This window comes from Lepidochelys kempii, chromosome 10 (genome assembly GCF_965140285.1).
Source record: "Lepidochelys kempii isolate rLepKem1 chromosome 10, rLepKem1.hap1, whole genome shotgun sequence".
NCBI classification, from domain to species: domain Eukaryota; kingdom Metazoa; phylum Chordata; order Testudines; family Cheloniidae; genus Lepidochelys; species Lepidochelys kempii.
This window is the reverse complement of record NC_136389.1, coordinates 7283372-7302769: the sequence shown is the minus strand read 5'-3', so window position 1 is coordinate 7302769 and position 19398 is coordinate 7283372. Positions and strand designations below refer to the sequence as shown.

The window sequence follows — 19398 nt, the reverse complement described above, 5'->3', positions numbered from 1 at the left end:
CTGTTGGTGGATATGCTTCTGCAATCTTTTGGAAAGATAATGGAAAATATTTTCCCAAACTTCAGCAAGCCTCAAACTGCTGCACAGCCTGCGATAACCAGAGCAGAATTCATTAGACCCTTTGTTTCTGGGCACTAAATGAAGAGCAAAAATTGAAGGGTAAAATTTTCAAAAAAGTTGATTTTTTTTTTTTGAATTCTAAAATTAAATGCCAGCAAGGAAAGGTGTTTTCTTAAAAACACCTGGTGCCAGGACTCCCAATGCCCTTCTGTCCAATTTTCAGAATTGGTGGATGCTCAGCATCTCTGAAAGTAATCCCTTTGTGTGGAACTTGTGCAGATGCTCAGGGCAAAGAGTTACTCATTCGAGTATTCGGTTGCAACAATTGCATGCTCAAATGGTGCATTTTGCACCTACAGCTACTCATCTGAGAGGATCACAGTATTAAAAGTCAAGGGGTAAATTTTGTGTCCCTTTAATGCTGGCTAGCTCTGGAAGATGCAAGATCCTGTTCCTGTGTAACTGTCTCCTTAAATGAAGGCTTTGTTCTTGTGCGGGTTTGCACCATGGAGTGCAGGCCGTGGCATTATTCATTATCTGGGTGGAAAGCCCAGTGAAGAGGGCTGTGGAAACTTGAAGCACACAAAGCATGTGAGAATCGCTTTACAATTGTGGCTCTTCCAGGATTCTAGTGTAGGTACAAATACCTGCTTGTTCCTATTTACCTCTCAGTACTGTAATTCCATAACCTGCCAGTGCAGCATCTGGGTTTACAGAGACTGCCTGGATCATTGCCTGGGGCCAGCTTTATTTAGATCTCAGATTTTCAAGAACAATACAAACTAGGAGCAAAGGTTAACTGATCACTTACCTGGACAATGAGATCTCCTAAGGAGAGCGGTACAAGTGACCCCACGTACTTAGAAGCAGGGTATAGAAACTGGCCCAGCTATTGATAATGCTTATATAATGGGCAACTTGGAATGACTGATCTTGGCAGTAGGCCTGTCTCATTCCGGTTTCCAGTGAGCTGAGCGGGCTCCATGGAGACAGCTTAATTCCTGGTTCCAAATCCCACGAGGGAAGGCTGTTTGGGGGTGAGGTGGGGGTGAAGCGTTGCAGTCAGAGAACCAGCTGCTGCAGCAGTGCCCGGTTGAAGAGGACTAATGAGGTGGGATGTGTAGGGTTACAAATTTCCAGGTCAGAGATGCTGCTCGCCCGCTATGGAAGATGACTGTAAAAGGCAACGTCTGAGACTGAACGGCCTGGAAAGGTTCAGGAAGTCTCTTGAGCTCTAGGCCATGCGTAGGGTACTTCCCTGAGTGCCATTTGCTGCTGTGGAGGCTCACTCCGTGAGCTGGTGCCTCCGAGGGAGGCGGGGACTCCACGCCCCGTGGCATGCCAAATCTCCAATAAAACAACTGTGTCAGCCCAGATACTGATGGGGCTTGGCTAGAATGGCCTATTGGCTTCCTTCCATGCTAGCCAATGCTGCCCCCTGCTGCCCCTGCGTTGGCACTGCATCTAGCAGCCCTCGTTCACGAGGTCCCAGCGCGATCCTGCTGATGGCAGAGGAGGGGTCTTCAGGACTAATTGACATGCAGACCCACACCCTCCGTTGGAGCGTGTCATTTTATTGCTGGAGTCTCTCTCTGCATGCCACTGCTGCAGCTGCTTTACACTGAATTCCCCTCTTAAAATCAGGCCCAGGGCTAGAAGCCGAAGACCAGCGCCCCTTTTAAAATACCCTCATGCCCATGCAGGATTTGTGTTAATAGAGAGCAAGAGGCTGCTTGGCTAGATAGGCTCAGCTTCTGTGATGGAGGGTGGGCTGGGGAGAACCGCACCAGCTAACTTACTCCAGAGGCTGCTGGGGGCCGGGCACAGCAGGCACCCGGCAAGAATTGCCCCAATGCTGAGATTCTGTTAGACCCTCAAATGGCTACTTCTACTGGGTTCCATGACTCCTTCCTCGCCTCGTTGCCTCTGCTGGCTTGACAGCCAGGCGGTCCCCAGCCTGGCACAGCAGGGAGCTTTGTCTGATTCTCCTTTCATAATACGCGGGAGCTTAAAGAGCGCACAAGCTAGAATCTAAGTGACCAGGCGATTGCTGTCCAGGGCTGTAGCGATCCTCTCCCAGGTGTCTGCGGTGACTTACCTGTCCTAAACCGCTTATTAATCGGGTATAGACAGAACTGCTTGCTTCTCTTTGGCCTACAATAGCCCACGTTGGGTCGAAAACCAGTTATAAACCCCCAGGTATGAGGTCTCCCTGGCTTCGTTTCCCCAGACTCCCGAGCGCCACGGTCCATCTCCACTGCGGTGGAATGTCTGTGCACAGTCTAGGGTCTGTTACCTTCTTGCTGGGCCCCAGTAGCTGGGGCAGGGCTGGGTCATCGGAGGATGTGCTGAAGCCAAAGTCCTAGGCATTGAGGGAGCTCTGCATCTCTCAGCTTGGGTCCAAACGGACGTGGCTCTGCTTGTGGCCAAGCGTCTCCTCCGAACGAGTCTGCTCCTCATTCGGGACCCTCTGGCGTCTCGTGCCCTGGGGGGTCCATAAAAGGGAGTGACGTAAGCCCACGCAATATTGGCTGTAGGAAAACAACCCACGCTCCTCTTTGACCCATGGTGCAGCCGGTGCGTTTCCGGGAGGGAATGGGAAGTCCTCTCAAAACAAGCCATTGCAACTTCGCATGTAAATGTCCAGCCTGTAAACCGGCGCAGCTCTCATTGTCTGAATCTTGTCTTCCTGGTAGCTCTCCTCCCAGCATTACCCGGGTGACGGTGATCCTGCTGAAATCTGCCTGTGATGTGGCCTGCCTGGGCACGGAAGGGGGTGGCGTGTACTTCCTGGAGCTCTCTGGCTTAACGCTGCTGGAGGATAAAACCCTGTATCAAGAGGAGATCATGCAGAGGTGAGCTGGCCTGGAGAACTGGTGCCAGTGGAGATTAGCTCATGGCTGTGGGCACCAAGAGACACAGCAGATGGGGCGGGTTGCTGGCTGGGGGCAGTGGAAAGAGGCATCCAACCCAGGGTTGCATTGGCTGCGGTTGTACCTGTTAAATGTTAGCTGTAAAGCTGGGACGTTGCCTGGCAAGTGTAGAGAGTCTGCAGCTCTTCAGAGGGCTGTGCTGAGCAGCTTCTTAAGGTGGATCTAAGATGCCTGGAGGCTGCTCCCTTGGAGATGTTTCTGGAGATGCTGCAGCCCCATGACCGATGGGTAGCAGCTGTGTAGGTCACTGCCCATAGCGGTGATCTAGTACCTCTCCACCTTTACAATACCCTATCCTCTCCCAGATTCCCGAGCAGGACTTGCGAAAGACCAAAGCGGAGAATCCATCCCAGGTCTTACATGGAGCCTAGTGCCCGCTGGGGCAGGACTCTGGGGACTGGCCGTGCTAGGTGTATCCTTGTGCAGCACAGATGATCAGTGAAGTTCAAGTTCAGTTTCAAGCCTGTCCCTTGATTTAAGGGGCTCCCTAACATGCTTTTCTCTGCTTGCATTCCTCCTGGCCCATTGGAGGGAAGAGCTACAGAGGCTGGTCGGTCTCTGTCCCCACTGGCTGTCAGAGATGTTAATATCCTGATCCAGGGCTGAGAGAGGACCATCTTCTTCCTCCCCATTACAGAACAGCTGAACTGTGCGGTCTCTCCCGCAGTGCTGGGGAGGGATTAGAGAGGAGAAAACAAGGTACTTGGCTGCATGGCTGTTAACCAGCCTGGTGTTCCCCCACCCCTTTGCTTCCATGCTAGCGTGCCAGACGACTACCGCTGCGGGAAGGCTCTTGGCCCAGTGGAGTCTCTGCAGGAACACCCTCAAGACTCCTCCAAGATCCTGATTGGCTATAGCAGGGGGCTGATGATCATGTGGGACCAGAGCACCAGAAATGTCCACCACCTCTTCCTGGGCAATCAGGTACCTTGAATGGGGTTTTATGGAGAGCCGAGAACACAGTGTGCTGTCCCGTGAGTGTCCCGCTTACGCACGAACACGGGAGCTTTGGCCAAGCCATCTGCGCTTGATGAGTTTCTGTGGCTTCCCTCTAAGCCATCTTCCCGCGCTCTGCCATACCTGGTGACTCACCTGCTGGAAGCTGGTGGCCCGGAGTTGGAAGAATGCTGCTGGCCTCTTCAATGAGGCTACGCTTGCAGAGTCCATCACACTTGCAACCAGGCTCTCTCCTCAGGGAGACAGGAGGACTCGCAGGCATCAACCTGTGGCCAAACTGAACTCAATGCGTTTGACTTAACTCTTCTAACTTACAGCTGGAATATTGCAGTGGTCCCCAAACCTCCATTACTGACCTGATCTTCCATCTCGGTTCTGAAGTGTTGTGCCTTGCTCCCCATGTCCCTTTGGCAAAACCAGATTCTGCCCAGGCTGCGAATGCATAGAGGGGATGAGATGGCACAGCTGCCTCCTGTAGCCCCATGTCTCTCTCCACCTTGGGTTTATTGGCCACATCTGTTCCTTGCAGCAGCTGGAGAGCCTTGGCTGGGAGCGGAGCGGCAGGACGGTGGTGAGTTCGCACAGTGATGGAGGCTACATGGTGTGGTCCATCAACAGTAGTTGCCATAAGACTCTGCAGCCACTCATGTCAACTATCCCCTACGGTGAGTTTGCTTTGCCTCGGGACCCACCCGCCTTGTTCCTTTGCCTTCTTGCAGTGGGCCCAAGGGCAGTTTTACCTTCTAATAGAGTTTGTCATTACACCACTTCTGACTTCACGCTTGCTCCCGATACCTTGTTGGAGGGGAGGTAGATATGGTGCCACAAGGAGCCTCTTGACTGAGCCGTTAACTCACGTGGTCAGTCGTGCTGTTCTCGACAGGGTGCTCTGTGAAACTGACCACTGATGGCCTAGGGCTTGGGAGAGGGTTACTGCGTCGTACAACTGCCTGCAGACCTGGCTTGCCAGCAAATGTCTGAGTTGCTAGGGCTCCCTGCTTTAACTTGGGCTCTGACGTGTCCGTGGATCTTATAGCTACATCTTGAGGATCCCAGCAGCGTTGAGTTCCCCAAAACAGCCCCCCTACAGAGGGCAATGGAGGCTCCCCTCTGGGCCCTTGGAGATGGGAACATGAAGCAGTAGGTTTAGCCTCCTACGTGGTGCGAGATGGAGTCGCATACTGTGGCTGGACAGTGATCCCTCTAACTTAGGATGACTTGGCTCTCCAGCTTCCTTCGGGAGGTGGCCACTGTCCTGTTACCTGGATGGATGGAGCAAGCCTGCATCACCAACCCCGGGGCGTTTCCCCAGAAGCTCCTTCTGTGGGCAGAACCCTACCCCATCTGCGTGGCATGCAGGTGGGGAGGGAGGCCTGAGTTTGTATCCCCTGCGGACTCTAGCAGGCTAGGGAAGGGTTACGTAGAGGCTGCTGGAAGTGCTGCTCAGTAATCTCTAGGAACTTTCGATTGAAAGCTACGTTAAAGACTAGCCCGGAGCGGCTCGTGACGGTTGTGTCCTTTGCCCAAGTTGGGCTGTGAAGGCTGCTCTAATGGAGGGGAAACCAGACGCTGTGTATGTCAGCACAGAGTGCTGCGCTGAGCATCTATCCTGATACCGAAAGGAATATCTGGGAGCTTCAACCAGGCTCCAGCTGAGGTGGACAGGAGAGAAAATGTACTCAAGCCTGCTGGGGGAGCTGCTGGGATACAAATGGGAGTGGGTTGATTTACAGGGGCTAAGACGGCGACCCCTCCTAGGAGCTGGTGTTGAGCAGGGAGGATGGCTTTAATGTGGTGACTCCTCCTTCATTCCAGGTCCGTTTCCCTGTAAAGCCATCAACAAAATCCTGTGGAGGACCTGTGAATCTGGGTATGTCCCCTGCCGGCGCCGGCGAATGTTTGCCACCTCCCCAGAGGTCTGACCTTGGTTCTGAGCTGGGTGCTTATCTCTGCCACAGCCCCTGTGGCAAAGGGCTGTGTCCGCGGGGGACTGTCCCACCGGGCTGCGGTGGAGTGCTCGAATTAATGAGCGGTATGTGGGGGGAATGACTAGAGGGCCCTTAATAGAAGCCGGAGACTTTATTTTCAGGACAGGCACCCAAGTTCCTGTTTTAAACATTCTTAAATACAGCTGACACTACCTGGCAAATCACATTTTCAGTGCTGGCAGGTAAACTTGTGGACTAGCTAAACGGTGGCCCCCGGTGCCCTTGAATAAGACAGAAGTGGGGTAGCCCCTAAAAGTAGGAAGGGGGGCTCGGTCCACCCACTTGCTGCTCAGGAGCTGAAGTTAGTGGCCAGTTTGTAGAGCACGTGGCCCTGGGGAAGCTACTGGAGTCGTTCACCTGCAGTCAGGTGATATGCTGGGCAGGGGACATGCTGCTTGGCTGTGATGAGGATTAGGACCCAAGTAGGGGGAAGGTTGGAAAGGTGGAGCTAGGGGGGCCCTAAACCAAAGCCCGGATCCAAGCAAGCCGGAGCTCCGGGATCCAAATCTGGGTCTGAAGTTTTGTAGAGGGGTTGAATCGAAAACCCTGGACTCCAACGCAGGGAAGTCTGGCTCCTGACCTGTCTTGACCCCAAATCCATGTAAGCCGTACATCCAGCCCAAGTAGCCATGGCACGTACAATGCCAGCGTCTCAGCCTTCTGAGTCGGCGGGGGAGGGCCTGCAGACCCAGAGTGAGCGTTGTTGCTCCGTTCGTCACGTCTCCGTTAATCCAGGCGTTCCCTTGCTCTGGAGAAACGTCCATTCGACCAGCCTTGCTGTGATCTGCTTCTTCCTCGGGGCAGGCTGGGCTCCACTGGGCAGCACTGCCCGTGTCCTGCATCTGCTGTATTCATCTAGCTCCCCCCCCAGCCTGTGTGGGGTGGTGGGGGGCATGTAGGACGTCTCAGCAGAACTGGCCAAGCTGCTCTGCAGAGCGGGGACGGGGGAATAGCATGAATGGTCCCTTCACCGGCAGGAAGCTCGTGTGAGGAATGGCTCTGGGCTCGGGGTAACTGGCTTCATTCGTGGGGCGTGGGGGCATGTTAGCTTTATGCAACCACTCTGCTCGTGGCCGCATTGCTATAATGTCTGAGGGCCTCACGCTCTTTTTCATGTGGGCTCCTCCTCGCTCCTGGGAGGTAGGGCTGATGTCCCCATTCTACAGCTAGGCAACCGAGTCCCAGAGACCAAGTGACTTGCCCAAGATGGCACAGGAAGCCTGGGATAGAGCAGGGGTCAAACCCGGCTCTCCCCGTGCCTAGGTTAGTGCCCCAACCTGGCGTGCTCTCCTTCCTCTGAATGGAACAGAGCGTGCCTGACCCAGGCCCTCCCGGGCGCAGCTCCGCATTCAAAATGCCATCCACAAGCACCTTCGAGCAGAACTCTCCCTGGAGGTGACGCCCTTTGTACCGTGCAGGCAGCTAATGTTCGGGCATCACACGGCCCGTCGGGAGAACGGAGTGTGTTGGTGTCCCGGGGCTGGCCAAAGTGCCCTGCTACCTGGTGTCCTACCAGGCCCATGGAGCCTTGGCTTATTGCCCTCAGAGGTGGGTCTGGCTGGGGATTTCCTGAAGGGATTGGGCACCCCACTCCCATTGCGTTTCTGTGGGGCACCGAATTCCCGTAGGGGCCGGTGAGGTCTCCAGCCCCAGCCCGTGGGGTGGGGTGGGGGGAAATCCTAGCAGCAAACATGCCAATAGCCAGCTACTTCTCCCCTGCCTGCAGAAATCACTTCATCATCTTCAGCGGAGGCATGCCCCGGGCCAGCTACGGGGACCGGCACTGCGTCAGCATCCTGCAGGGCCAGAGCCTGGTCACCCTGGACTTCACTTCGCGCGTGATCGACTTCTTCACCGTGCACCACACGGAGCCGGAGGAGGGTAGGCGGCCCGCTCTTCGGAACCGAGCACGTCTCTGTCTCCCTCCCCAGCCTGATATCTCGCTGCTCTGCCTTCTAGAGTTCGATAACCCGAGTGCCCTGGTGGTCCTGGTGGAGGAGGAGCTGGTGGTCCTCGACCTGCAGACGCCCGGCTGGCCTACGGTTCCTGCCCCCTACCTGGCGCCCCTCCATTCCTCCGCCATCACCTGCGCCTATCACATCTCCAACGTCCCCCTGAAGCTGTGGGAGCGAATCATCGGCGCTGGAGAGCAGCAGGGCCCCCGGCATTCTTCTGGGGTAGGGGAACGCCCCCTGCTGGAGAAAAGCCACTGAGCTGTAACTGGGTCTTGCCAGAAGGTGGGTGGGGTCCTTACAGCGACTGGCACAATGAGCCTGACTTGGCTGAGGACACTGGGAGCCTCTGTGGGGAGCTGTCACGCGGATCTCCTGGCTCCTCGAGCAGCGTCCCGTTGGGCTGTGCAAACCCATCTCGATTTGGCTTGGATGCCAGCAGCAGGGCGGGAGGGGTGCGCGTGGGTGAGAGCCCCAGTGGGCTTGTGGAATGGGCTGTTGCTTAACGTCCCCCGCCCTGCGTGGGTGGAATCTGTCTTCTAGAACTGGCCGATCAGCGGAGGGAAAAACTTAGCCCAAGAACCCACTCAGAGGGGCCTTCTTCTCACGGGGTAAGTACCGCTCGGCCACCAGCCGTTTGAATGGCTAATCTTTCCCAGAGAGCTGGCCAGTGCTGGGGTTTTCACTGGGTCTTGGTCCCTGGCAGGTGTCCCAGGGAGCAGCGTGTGGGGGTATCGAAGGGTACGTCTCCACTGGGATTAAAAACCCATGGCTGGCCCATGCCACCTGGTTCGGGCCAAGGGGCAGTTTAACAACACCCCCACCCCCCCCAGCAGGGTCCTAGAGCCTGGGCTCCAGCCCTAGCCCGAACGTCTACATGGCAATAAAACCGCCCCTTAGCCCAAGTCAACTGGCATGGGCCAACGGGGGAGTTTTAATTGCAGTGTGGATGTTCGTGAAGACGGGCGTGAGGTATAAATACACTGGCACAAAGCAGGGAAACCCAGAACTACCCAACCTGAATCCAGCTGTCTGGCAGGTGCTGGCCCCATGGCTGTCTAGCAGCCACCCCTCCCACAGACTGCCCAGTAGGGGCAGCAAAGGGACTGGGGCAGGGCCTTCAAATGGCTGGGGCTTGCGTCGTGCCCTAGAGGCAGCCAGCGAGGGATTCTGCCAGCCCTCCTCCAGCGTAGAGAGCCACATCTCGGGGGTGGTGGGGTGGGCCTCTTCCGGGCTCAGGTCTGGCTGAACAGAGACCCCAAGAGCAGACCTCTCCCTAGCTGACTGAAAGTCATGGCCAGAGTCGGTCCTGAAGGGTGTTCTCTGCCGCTGCAGAAGGGTAGCACTGTGTAGTGGCTAGAGCAGGGGGCTGGGAGACCTAGGTTCGATGCTGCTGAATTGCAGAGTGGGGTATGTAAGCCAGGAGGCCGGGCGAGAGGTGTGAGTGTGGACGGATGCCAGGGGAGAGGTGGGGGAAGCCCCTCCTCAGTTGTTGGGTGGCCTAGCTAACAGTCCTCCCTGTTGAGCCTGGCAAGGATGCATCACTCTGTTTATTTTTCCTTCTCCTCGCTCTTGGTGTTGGTTTTATCCTGGCTCCAAGTTGGCGACGTGTTGTCAAATGCATCGTTGGCTGAGCGCTGCACCGGCTCCTCCGAACATGCAGGCAGGGCTTGTTAGCGGCTGCAGATGTTGAGGCTGGAGCAGGGGAGGTGGGGGCGAAGGAAAATTTGAGACTAACATGGTCATCCTGGGCGTGGAGCCTGCTGTCCCGCTGGGACGCACGCCCACCTCGGGACTCCTGGGTGGCTCGCTGGCCTGCTGACCGGGAGCCCGGCCTGGAGCGGAGTTGGCAAGGGCAGATTTGGCCGTATCTGCTCTTGCCCTCTCAGCTCCGCCCGCTGCTAGATGGGGCAGGCTGGGGATGGGGCGTCGGAGGGGCTGATACGTTACAGATGAGCCACGTCTGGGTAGTGGTGGCTGATGTGCTCCCGGCCTGCCTCGGGAGCTGGCTCCCATCGCTGTGCTGGGCCGTTGCACAGAACGCCTGGACGGGGAGCCGGAAGCAGCCGGAAGCTGTGCTCTGGACAGCCGACCGCAGAACACCCCTTGCTGTTCCGAGGGCTTAGCGGCCTGTGGTTATGGCTTGTCAGTTGCCCACCTTGAGCCGCCGCGAAGCCACGGAGTGATTGTTGGGTGGCTTCTAGCCCTGACGTCGGCAGGGAAATGTCAGCTTGGCTAGTTGTTGCTGAGGAACTGCTTCCCTTAACAATCGAGGGAAGGTCTAGCACTACTGAGGTGCGGCTGGCTTAAGCCAAGCTGAGTGTGGGGCCGGCTGTGCAGCCACGTCCCTCCCTCCTGACCCCGGCCTGCCGGAGCCATCCAGCTCTGCGACGGCTCTGTCCTGAGGGCATTGCCGCAGCGGCAGATCGCCTGGTCTGTGGCCCAAGGACCGAGTCCAGAATCCAGATGTGCTGTGGACCAAGGAGATCTTTGCCTCACCTCGCCACCCTCCTGAGCCAGCTGGGCGTGAATGCTGGTCTCCTGAGCTCATTCCCGCCTGCTTCCTAAGCTTCTGGGCTGGGGTAGGGAGGAGGGTCCAAAATCGGAGCAGGCGGAGATCAGCCCTGATGCCTGTGGGGAGCAGGAGAACCACTGGGCGGGAGTCAAAACTAGTTCCGTGCTAACAGATGCGATGGAGAGTCTGTTTCCCTCTTAGACCTCTCCCTTGCAGAAGTGGGCAGGCCAGGGCATTGTGGCAGCCTGTAAGGCTAGGGGCTGGCCTGGATGGAGCAGCTTAGCTGGTCATATATGGGGAGTCAGGACCCCGGGCAAGGGACAGACAGCTCTCGCAGCTTCTCTGCATTGAGCGGCACGTCTCCCCCTCTCCCCTCCCCAGGCACGAGGACGGCACGGTCCGCTTCTGGGACGCCTCGGGAGTGTCCCTGCGGCCGCTGTACAAACTGGGCACGGCCAACATCTTCCAGACCGACTGTGAGCACAACGACAGCCTCAACCAGGCCAGCGAGGAGGAGTGGCCTCCCTTCCGCAAGGTACCACCCTCAGTCCTTGCCCATCCCCGGGGCAGTGCTGGCAACTCCGTGTGGGGCCCCTTCACAGGAGCCATTGGGCCTCTCCAGGAGTGTCCCTGCTCTGCCATGTCACAGCCCGGGCCCAGCTGGCTGAGGATTCCCGGGAGGGAGGCCCGTGGATCGGAGAATCTCCCCCATGCCAGGGTGGCTCGATGCAGCCCAGGGCCATAGTGGGTGACAAGTTGCTGCCATCTGATGGGGAGCCCAGAGAGCCAGACTCGCTCTGCACATCCGCCATCGCAGACCACCTCCCACCCCAGGGGACCCTTCTGCTGCCTCTGGAGAGAGGCCAGGCCATGGGCCATAAACTGCTCTCGCCTTCTGAGCAGGGCTGGAACAGGCTGTGTGGGGAGCATGCCCTGCTGCTGTCCGGGCGGGACCTGCCTTCAATTGCCAGGGCTCCTCTTGCCAGCTGTGGAAATGCCACGAGTGTGGGCAGGGTCAGGCTGGCTCAGACGGACTCTCCCCACGTGGGCCAGGCCAGTGCTGCTGCCAAGTGCCGCCTCCTACTTCCAGCCCCGTGGGCACAGGCAGGAATGAGGATGCCTCTGGGATTTGGGGCAGATGCTCTTCTGCAAACCCCTTTGGTCCCAGAGGTACGAATGGCAGCCCAGAGTCTGCATGGCAAGAGCCCCTGGCCTTGAAAATTTCCTGGGGAGGACCAGGGAAGCAGCTGAGGATGGCGTTGATTGGCCAACTCGGTGCCCCACGGTTGGCCGACTCAGTGCCCCACGGTTGGCCAGCTGGGCTCTAAAGGGGCACTCTCCGTCATAACCATTCCCCTGCTCAAAGGCAGGTGCATGCCCTGGTATAAGGCCCAGTCTCCTCGTGCCCCGGCTCCTGAGCCCAGCCATGCTGCCCGCTGTGCTTTTACACTGGTGTAAATCTGGAGTGACGCTGATTCACGGGAGTCCCTCTGCAGTTCAGTGAGTGCAGCCTGGCCCCCTGATCCCTGAAGGAATGAGATTCGAGCCCTGTCCCTGCAGGAGATCTGTGCTGGTCGTGCTCCAAGCCCCGTGGGAATGGGTGGCTGTGAGCTCCTCCCAGCCGTTTGTCGAGTGACGGTCCTGCGGATGTCCAGGGAAGGTTAAGTTCTCTAGACCTACAGCAGTGGCAGCGTTGTCCTGTTGCTTGATCATCGCCAGGTGTTTATGGGCATTAGACAAACAGGATGTATCTTTGCTGCTGGCTAGAAACCCTGGCGTCCAAGGATCTCCTCCACCTGGTGATCCCTATTCTGCGTTCCTTCCCTGCTCCTCCGCTGGGAGCCCTTGCTGGGGTAGAGACCGTTCTGGCTGGAGCTGCACTTGGCCACATTGGTACCAGGCTTGCTCTCTGGGTACGAGGGACCAGAATAGAGAGAGGTTTCCAAGGGGAATTCCCGGGGGAATCTCCAACCACTGCAGCTCTGCTGTCTGCATCTGACTCAGCATCTGTGCGCTACGGCAGGACCGCACCGCCTGGGGTCCCCTCAATACCCCTGTGTGTGTGCTGATTCTGGGGGAGGGGGCCAGAGTAGTCTGAGGGCAGCCCCTGCTGTCAGCATCCTGGAGAAGAGCACACACAAGTCACATAGGCATGGATCCCCCAGGCCCCGTAGGCAGGGCTGGAAAGGGGTTGTCTGGTACCAGCTAGTAACGAACCTCCCATTGTCCCGTAATGCAGTTGCAGCATGGCCTGACACTGGCCATGTCTCCAGTGTGGTCAGGAGGCAAGGCTGATGGTGAGAGCTGGGCTTGCCTGCTCCCCACACCCCCCCACCCCAGCGTGAAGATGCTTATGATAAAGGTGTCAAAGAATCAGTCTTTCCCACCCCACCTCTGATATGGTGCACGCAGCTTCTTGCCTGTGTCTGGGGCAGCGCTGGGCATCTCACTAGTTCCTGGGCATCCTTGGCTGGGTTGCTGGGGCAGGGCTCTCATGCGAGTGCGGTGGGTTTAAGTTTAGTTGCTGGAGGAACCCTGCTGGCTCTTGGCCATCTCGTGAAGGACTAGAATCGCTGGCCTGTCAGCCGTGCCTGTATCAGATCTGCACCTGTCAACGAGAGCGTCAGTCCTGGGGTGTCTGTCCAGGCCCATCCCTAATGCAAATAGAAGGGAGCTGTCCAATAATCCAGCCCAGTGTCACAGATCGGGGCCCCTGGCAAGGGCCAGTCCTGGCAGGGGGTTAAGATAGGATCTGAGACCATTGAAGGGAGAGGGTTGAGGGGGGGTGCCCGCACTGGGAGGAGTCAGTGTGTGCAATGGCTTGCCGGAGCCCTGGACGAAAGCGGTGTCCTGCCCTCTCGCGCTCCTGACCCCCTCTTCCCATCGTCCAGGTTGGCTGCTTTGATCCGTACAGCGACGACCCGCGGCTGGGCATCCAGAAGATTGCACTGTGTAAATACACGGCCCGGATGGTGGTGGCTGGGACTGCGGGGCAGGTAGGGCGGCTGTGGGGGGCGACGCTCTGGGGGAACAGCCAGTCAGCCCTGTACTGTTGCTGGGCTTTGCTTAGGGGCAAAGTTTGGGGAGGGGGAAGGGAGTGCGGGGGCCAGGGGCAGAGCCCAAGTATTTGGTGGGGAGGGTGGGATTCTCAGGCCATGCTCTTGCTTGGCTGTAGGTGCTCTGCCTCTTAAAAGCGGTTCTCCCAGGACTAGAGAGCTGATGCCAGGGCATGTGTTTCAGCTGTCCCAGTGACCTGGCCTGTAGGGTGAAGGGTAGCACCCCCTGGCTGGTGGCATCTCCCCAGGGCTTGGCAGACTTGCTGGGGGTGGGTTTGACTTGGCAGGGGAAGCTTCGTACGTTTCCCATCAGCTGTGGAGTGTCTGCTCTGTCTCCTGCTTCTGGGGAGCCTCCAGTTGCAGGGGTCCATCTGAGCAGGGATAAACTCCTTTGTTAGGGACCAGCTGTCGTGCTGTGCCCCACTGGCCAGCCAGCCCCGCTGGCAGGAATGTACCAGTCGCTTCCTAGAGGAGAGGTTTCCCTGGCCTAGCTGCCACTTAAGACTCCATTGCTTGATCCTCTACCCCTAGCTCGCTTTGGCAGGACGGGGTAGGGAGGGCAGGGGCACTGAGCATTGGCGCCGGGGCGGGCGTTGGCTTTGGGATAAGGGCGGGTGCTGCAGTTGAGGGGTGCTTCGGAAGAGCCTCGGGCCTGCACTTGTCTGCCAGACCCGGGGCTGCTGGTGCCTTGCTGTCACGGGCACCAGGCTCCCAGCTGGAGGCCAGGAGCTCTCCCCTGAGAGAGAGATGCCGGTAGCGGGGAGATGCCTTGGTGGAACTGGCCCTCAGTGCCACGTCTGCCTCTTGCCAGGTGCTCGTCATGGAGCTGAGCGACGAGAAGTCGAATCACATGATCAACGTGGCCACGGTGGACCTGCTGCAGGACCGGGAGGGCTTCACCTGGAAGGGGCATGACCGACTCACCCCCCAGAACGGCTCCCTGACCTTCAGCCCAGGCTTCCAGCCCAGCATGCTGGTGCAGTGTATGCCGCCGGCTGCCGTCACCGCCGTGACCCTGCATGCCGAGTGGAACCTGGTGGCCTTTGGCACCAGCCACGGCTTCGGGCTCTTCGACTATTACCGACGCAACCCGGTGCTGGCCAGGTAGGGGGACCCTCCCCAGGGGCCCGGCTCCAGCCATGGAGCACGTCACGTCCAGCTTGGTCCTGGCACTGGGATACCGAGTTGCGTGGCGAACAAACACGACAAACCCTGTTGCTCCTTCCCATGGCAGACGGGCAGGGCCGGGCTCTAGGGAGGTTCGGCTCCTTTCTCCCCTGTGCTCAGGGAGGGGCACCGTCCTGTCCCACAGCAGCCCTCTACTCCCCGCTGCAAGGAGCAGGGCCAAGGATTCTCCCTTTTAGCCTTTGACTGGGGGTAGTGGCCATAGCCCGTTGCTGTACTGGGAGAAGCTGAGATATGAGCTGGCGGGGGGCATGTTGACCCGTGAGTGGGGCGGAGGGAGGTTTAAACCTTGTGAGGCTGGTCCCTTTCCCATGCACACCTAAGTCCTAGGGGACTCGGCTCAGCGAAGTGGGTGCTGCAGCTTGCCAGCAGACGGTCCCGTGCAATGCTGCAGCCTCCGGCTGGCTTGTCCCCGTGCCGCCGGTGGTCCCCAGCAGTCGTCCAGTGCTCGGCTCGTACTGATCTCCTGCCTTCGGAGCTATTCTGGGCTCCTTACCGCTGCAGTGGAACGAAGGGGGGTTGGGTAGGCCAGCAGTGTCCCTGCTTGCCAGTGGGGGAGCCCAGATATCCTGACTCTCGGCCGAGCAGAGGCTGTGGCTGAGGGATCTCCCGACCCATTACTGTGCTGACGAGGCTTGGAACAGACCAGCAGGTGCCCTGGGGGTTTCACCCCCCTCTGCTGCCGCTCTCCTGCCTCCCGCAGAGCGGGTGTGGCTGTCTGGGCTTGCTTGGGGGGGGGGGGGGGTGACTCTGCGGCAGGGCCCACGCCCCCCATTGTCACTCCCCAGGGCAGAGCTGTCCATCTCCCCCCGCCCGGCGGCCGCTGCTCCGTCCTTGTGTCGGGAACCTCTCCAGACGGCACTGGGAGGGCTGTTCCTTCTCCTGCTGCAGCCGGGGGGCAGAGCGCCGCATGGGGCAGTGCCCCGTTGTGGGAGCGTGGCCAGGAAGAGGGTCCCTCGATGGAGCAGTTCCTTGATGGGGGGGCAGCAGGTGCTGACCAGGGAGCGCCTGGGGGTCCTGACTGGCTCGAACGCTTGTGGAGCGTGTTCTAGACACGGTGTCCCAGCCGGACCCAGGGTGCATCCGCTAGCCAGGCTGCTCGGGGCTGAGCCCCCTACAGCCACGTCACTGAGTGCTCTGGGATGAAAGGGGCTAGCCTGGGGACGCCCGATCCTACTGTCATGGGGTGGCTGAGAGGTGCCCTCGGGTGGGCACAGCCCACAGAGGGGCCTTACTGAGGAGGCCTCGGAGAAGCTGAGGCGGGAGGGTTCTAGTCCCAGTTCCCCGTGTTTGTGGGTTACCTGATAACTGCCTGTTCCAAGTGACATTCGCGGGGGGTCTACATGGCAGGCCCTGCCGAGCCGCCAGGGCAGAGCTAGGCATTGGCACGGTTGGGGAGAAGGCCGGGAACAAGTCTCCCCTCTGTGAACATGGCCAGTCCTTGGGGCTCCCCACTCCTGCACCCCAGACCGCGGCGAGGCCCTGGCTGGCGCCGAGCAGCTGTCCGTGCCCCCGCAGGTGCACGCTCCACCCCAACGACTCCCTGGCCATGGAGGGGCCCCTCTCCCGAGTGAAGTCTCTGAAGAAGTCCCTGCGCCAGTCCTTCCGCAGGATCCGCAAAAGCAGAGTCTCCGGCAAGAAGAGAGTCGTTGCCAACAGCTCCTCCAGCAAGGTAACCACAGGGCGGGGCACGGTGGGGGACTGTCCCATCCTGCGCCTGCCCCCTGGGGTGGGGGCGTCCCCGGGAGCGGGGCGGTGACCTCTCGTACCTGAACTGCCGGGGCGGCAGGTTGGCTCTTTGACACAGACGTCCTTTGTCCCGAGTGCATTCGAAGAAGCACTGGGGTGAGATGTGAACGGAGCAGGGCGTTCGTCAGACTGTTTAAAAATAAAACTGCCCCTTCCCTGTCCCTTGCAGCTGCTTCCTTGCCGCCTCCACTCAGTAGCGTCCCCCCAGGGCCGGTGGGGCCTGAGTTTCTAATGTATAAACCAAGCAGAGTCCCTGCTCATGCTTTTCTTTGACGCACGTCTTCTGGGCAAAGGGAAACTGAGACCCGGAGCGGCTAAGTGACCTGCCCGAGTTTCCACAGGAAGTCTGTGGCAGAGGAGAGAATTGAACCTTCCACGTCTCTGACTAGTGCCCTGACTATCCTGTCCTGCCTCATAGCTTAGCACTAACTCCCAGAACCCGGAGGGTCCCCTGCTCTCCCTCAGGGACCCCAGGAGGGGCTGTCCTGCGGGGCTGCTCCCTAGCTGACGGAGGGAGGAAGTTGACCCCTGGAATCCAGGCTGTTCACAGAACTGGTGTCTCCTCCCCCAGGTGCAGGAAGCCAATGCCCAGCTGGCCGAGCAGGCCGGCCCCACCGACGTGGAGATGACCCCTGTGCAGAGGCGGATCGAGCCCCGGTCGGCCGACGACTCGCTCTCGGGGGTGGTACGCTGCTTGTACTTCGCTGATACCTTCCTCCGAGACGGTAAGGCCTGGCCGCAGCTCTGAGTGGGAATACAACCGGGCAGCCAGGAAGGGAGTCCCCTGAGGCCTGTTGGCACAAGCCCTGCCATGCTGAGCTAGACCTACAGCTCCTCTGGCTGGACCCCACTGTCTCCACCAGCCCTGAATACAAGATGCCCAAGAGGCAGGCGTTCAACACCCCTGATCCCCAGCTGGTGCAGTACTGTACTGAGAAGCAGGGGTAGTTTCTTCCTAACCTTGTCTGGTTCTCACCTTACACCCTGAGACATGAGGATTAATATCGTTTCTAGCTATGCTGTCTAGTAGCATTTCAGAGAGAGAGTTCCTACTCCATAGAAAGGTCTAATCTTTAAACCCTGCTTACTTCAGTAAAACCATGTGGCAGAGAGTTCCCCAGGCTAGCACTGCCTTGTGCAGTTCTTCCTTTGGTTGGTAGACTGGCCAGTGCTAAAGACCCTGAGCTCAGAAAGCGCAGCTTGACCCGGGTTGCTTCTGGGGCTTTGGTGTGGGTTGATGATATGCTAATACTCAGGGCTGCCTGGGGGGAGGCAGTTTGCTCCGGAGTCCCCCATTTGCGAGGGCCCCCAAACAGAACGGCCCGGTACAAAGCTGAGCGGCACTGTGACCCCGTGTGCCCGGTTGCAATGTCCGGAATGGGGAGCCAGGCCCAGCCTCGTGGGATAGAAAACACTGCTGTGGGGTGAGGTGTCTCCAGTACTTCCTCGCCCTGGGGCCACCCCTCAGTAGTCTGGCTTTTGGGGGGGCCCAGGCCCCCCAGCACCTCTGCGCAGCCCTGCTAATGCTGCTGCTTTCCCCCTGCTCCTCAGCCGCACACCACGGGCCCACCATGTGGGCTGGGACCAACTCGGGCTCCGTGTTCGCTTACGCCCTGGAGGTCCCGTCCCAGGAGAAGTTCTCGGAGCGCTCGGTGGAAGCGGTGCTGGGCAAGGAGATCCAGCTGATGCACAGGGCGCCGGTGGTGTCGATCGCGGTCCTGGACGGGCGGGGGAACCCTCTCCCGGAGCCCTACGAGGTGTCCCGGGACCTGGCCAAAGCCCCTGACATGCAGGGCAGCCATTCTGTGCTCATTGCCTCGGAGGAGCAGTTCAAGGTAAGAGAGGGGAGGGGCCGATGGCTGCGTCCCGCGCTGTCCGCCGTGGGAACCCTGCCGAGCTGCGGCCTTTTGCCGCCGTTACTCTGACCCGGGTGGCGTCGGTAGCGGGAGACGCTGCCTCCTGCTGGCTTCTTCCGCGGGGACATTCCCATTCCCAAGGGAAAGGGGTGTCTGGCAGGGGGGAGGGCGGACATTGCAAACCCTGGCTTGGGTGGAACCACGTTGTGGCAGGAGCCAAGGGCTCAGCTGTGACTTTTTCAGAGATGAAATGCCCCGGCTTTGGTGCAGGGCATTTCAGCTCTAAAAGAAGTGGGTGTCCAGGGCCCGGGCCTTTCCACAGACCACACCTCCCTTGGAGCTGGGCCTGGCTCTCGGGAACACACTTCCTAACCCAGCAGGGCAGCGGCCTCCCCCTTGGGAGAATGATCCCTTTAAGCCAGCCATGGGCTCTCTAGGCTTCTAGGCTGGTGGCTGTGGGCTAGTGAAGGGCGTGGACATGGCATACTCACACAGCCATTGCCGCTGCTGATGGCTAGCGCCCTGGTACACCTGACCGGCCTTGATCCTTGCCAGTAAGACTCAGCCGGCCTGTGGTCAGGGCCCCTATGAAGCTTGTGGCCACACACAACATGGGTCCCTTGCCCCATAGCAGTGGGGTGGGGAGGCAGGACCGGGTCTCCGCTCTCGAGCCGGCTTGCTCTCCGCCTTGACCCAGGTGTTCACGCTGCCAAAAGTCAGCGCCAAGACCAAGTTCAAGCTGACGGCCCACGAGGGCTGCCGGGTGCGGAAGGTGGCGCTGGTGAGCTTCACCAGCCTGGCGTGCGAGGACTACACGGAGAACGGCTTGGCGTGCCTCACCAACCTGGGGGACATCCACATCTTCACGGTGCCCGGCCTGCGGCCGCAGGTCCACTACGACTGCATCCGCAAGGAGGACATCAGCGGCATCGCCTCCTGTGTCTTCACCAAGCACGGGCAAGGTGAGCGCGCCGCGCTGGTGGGACTGGCGGTGGCCGGGACATGGATTCCTGGCTTGGGCTCCTTCGGCTCCATTCGCTTGGCTCCAGGCTACCCTGGTGTGGGAGACGGTGCTGTGCAGTGGGTAGAGCGCTGGGCTGGGACCTGGGAGCTGCCCTCTCATCTCTTGGCTGGGAGGGACTCTCCG

The 19398-nt window shown here is 59.2% G+C and overlaps 1 protein-coding gene across 1 annotated transcript in view; it reads left to right on the top strand.

The window, feature by feature from the left end:
* The window catches only part of LLGL1 (LLGL scribble cell polarity complex component 1), a 72727-nt gene that overhangs the window by 44358 nt on the left and 8971 nt on the right, over positions 1-19398 (top strand). The window contains exons 5-18 of the mRNA XM_073361811.2: positions 2757-2915; positions 3755-3917; positions 4480-4615; positions 5766-5820; positions 7665-7819; positions 7898-8115; positions 8434-8501; positions 10787-10940; positions 13297-13401; positions 14273-14565; positions 16165-16318; positions 16967-17120; positions 17947-18230; positions 18949-19213. Coding sequence (XP_073217912.1) covers positions 2757-2915; positions 3755-3917; positions 4480-4615; positions 5766-5820; positions 7665-7819; positions 7898-8115; positions 8434-8501; positions 10787-10940; positions 13297-13401; positions 14273-14565; positions 16165-16318; positions 16967-17120; positions 17947-18230; positions 18949-19213 — 2363 coding nt within the window. The remainder of the gene's footprint in view (positions 1-2756; positions 2916-3754; positions 3918-4479; positions 4616-5765; positions 5821-7664; positions 7820-7897; positions 8116-8433; positions 8502-10786; positions 10941-13296; positions 13402-14272; positions 14566-16164; positions 16319-16966; positions 17121-17946; positions 18231-18948; positions 19214-19398) is intronic.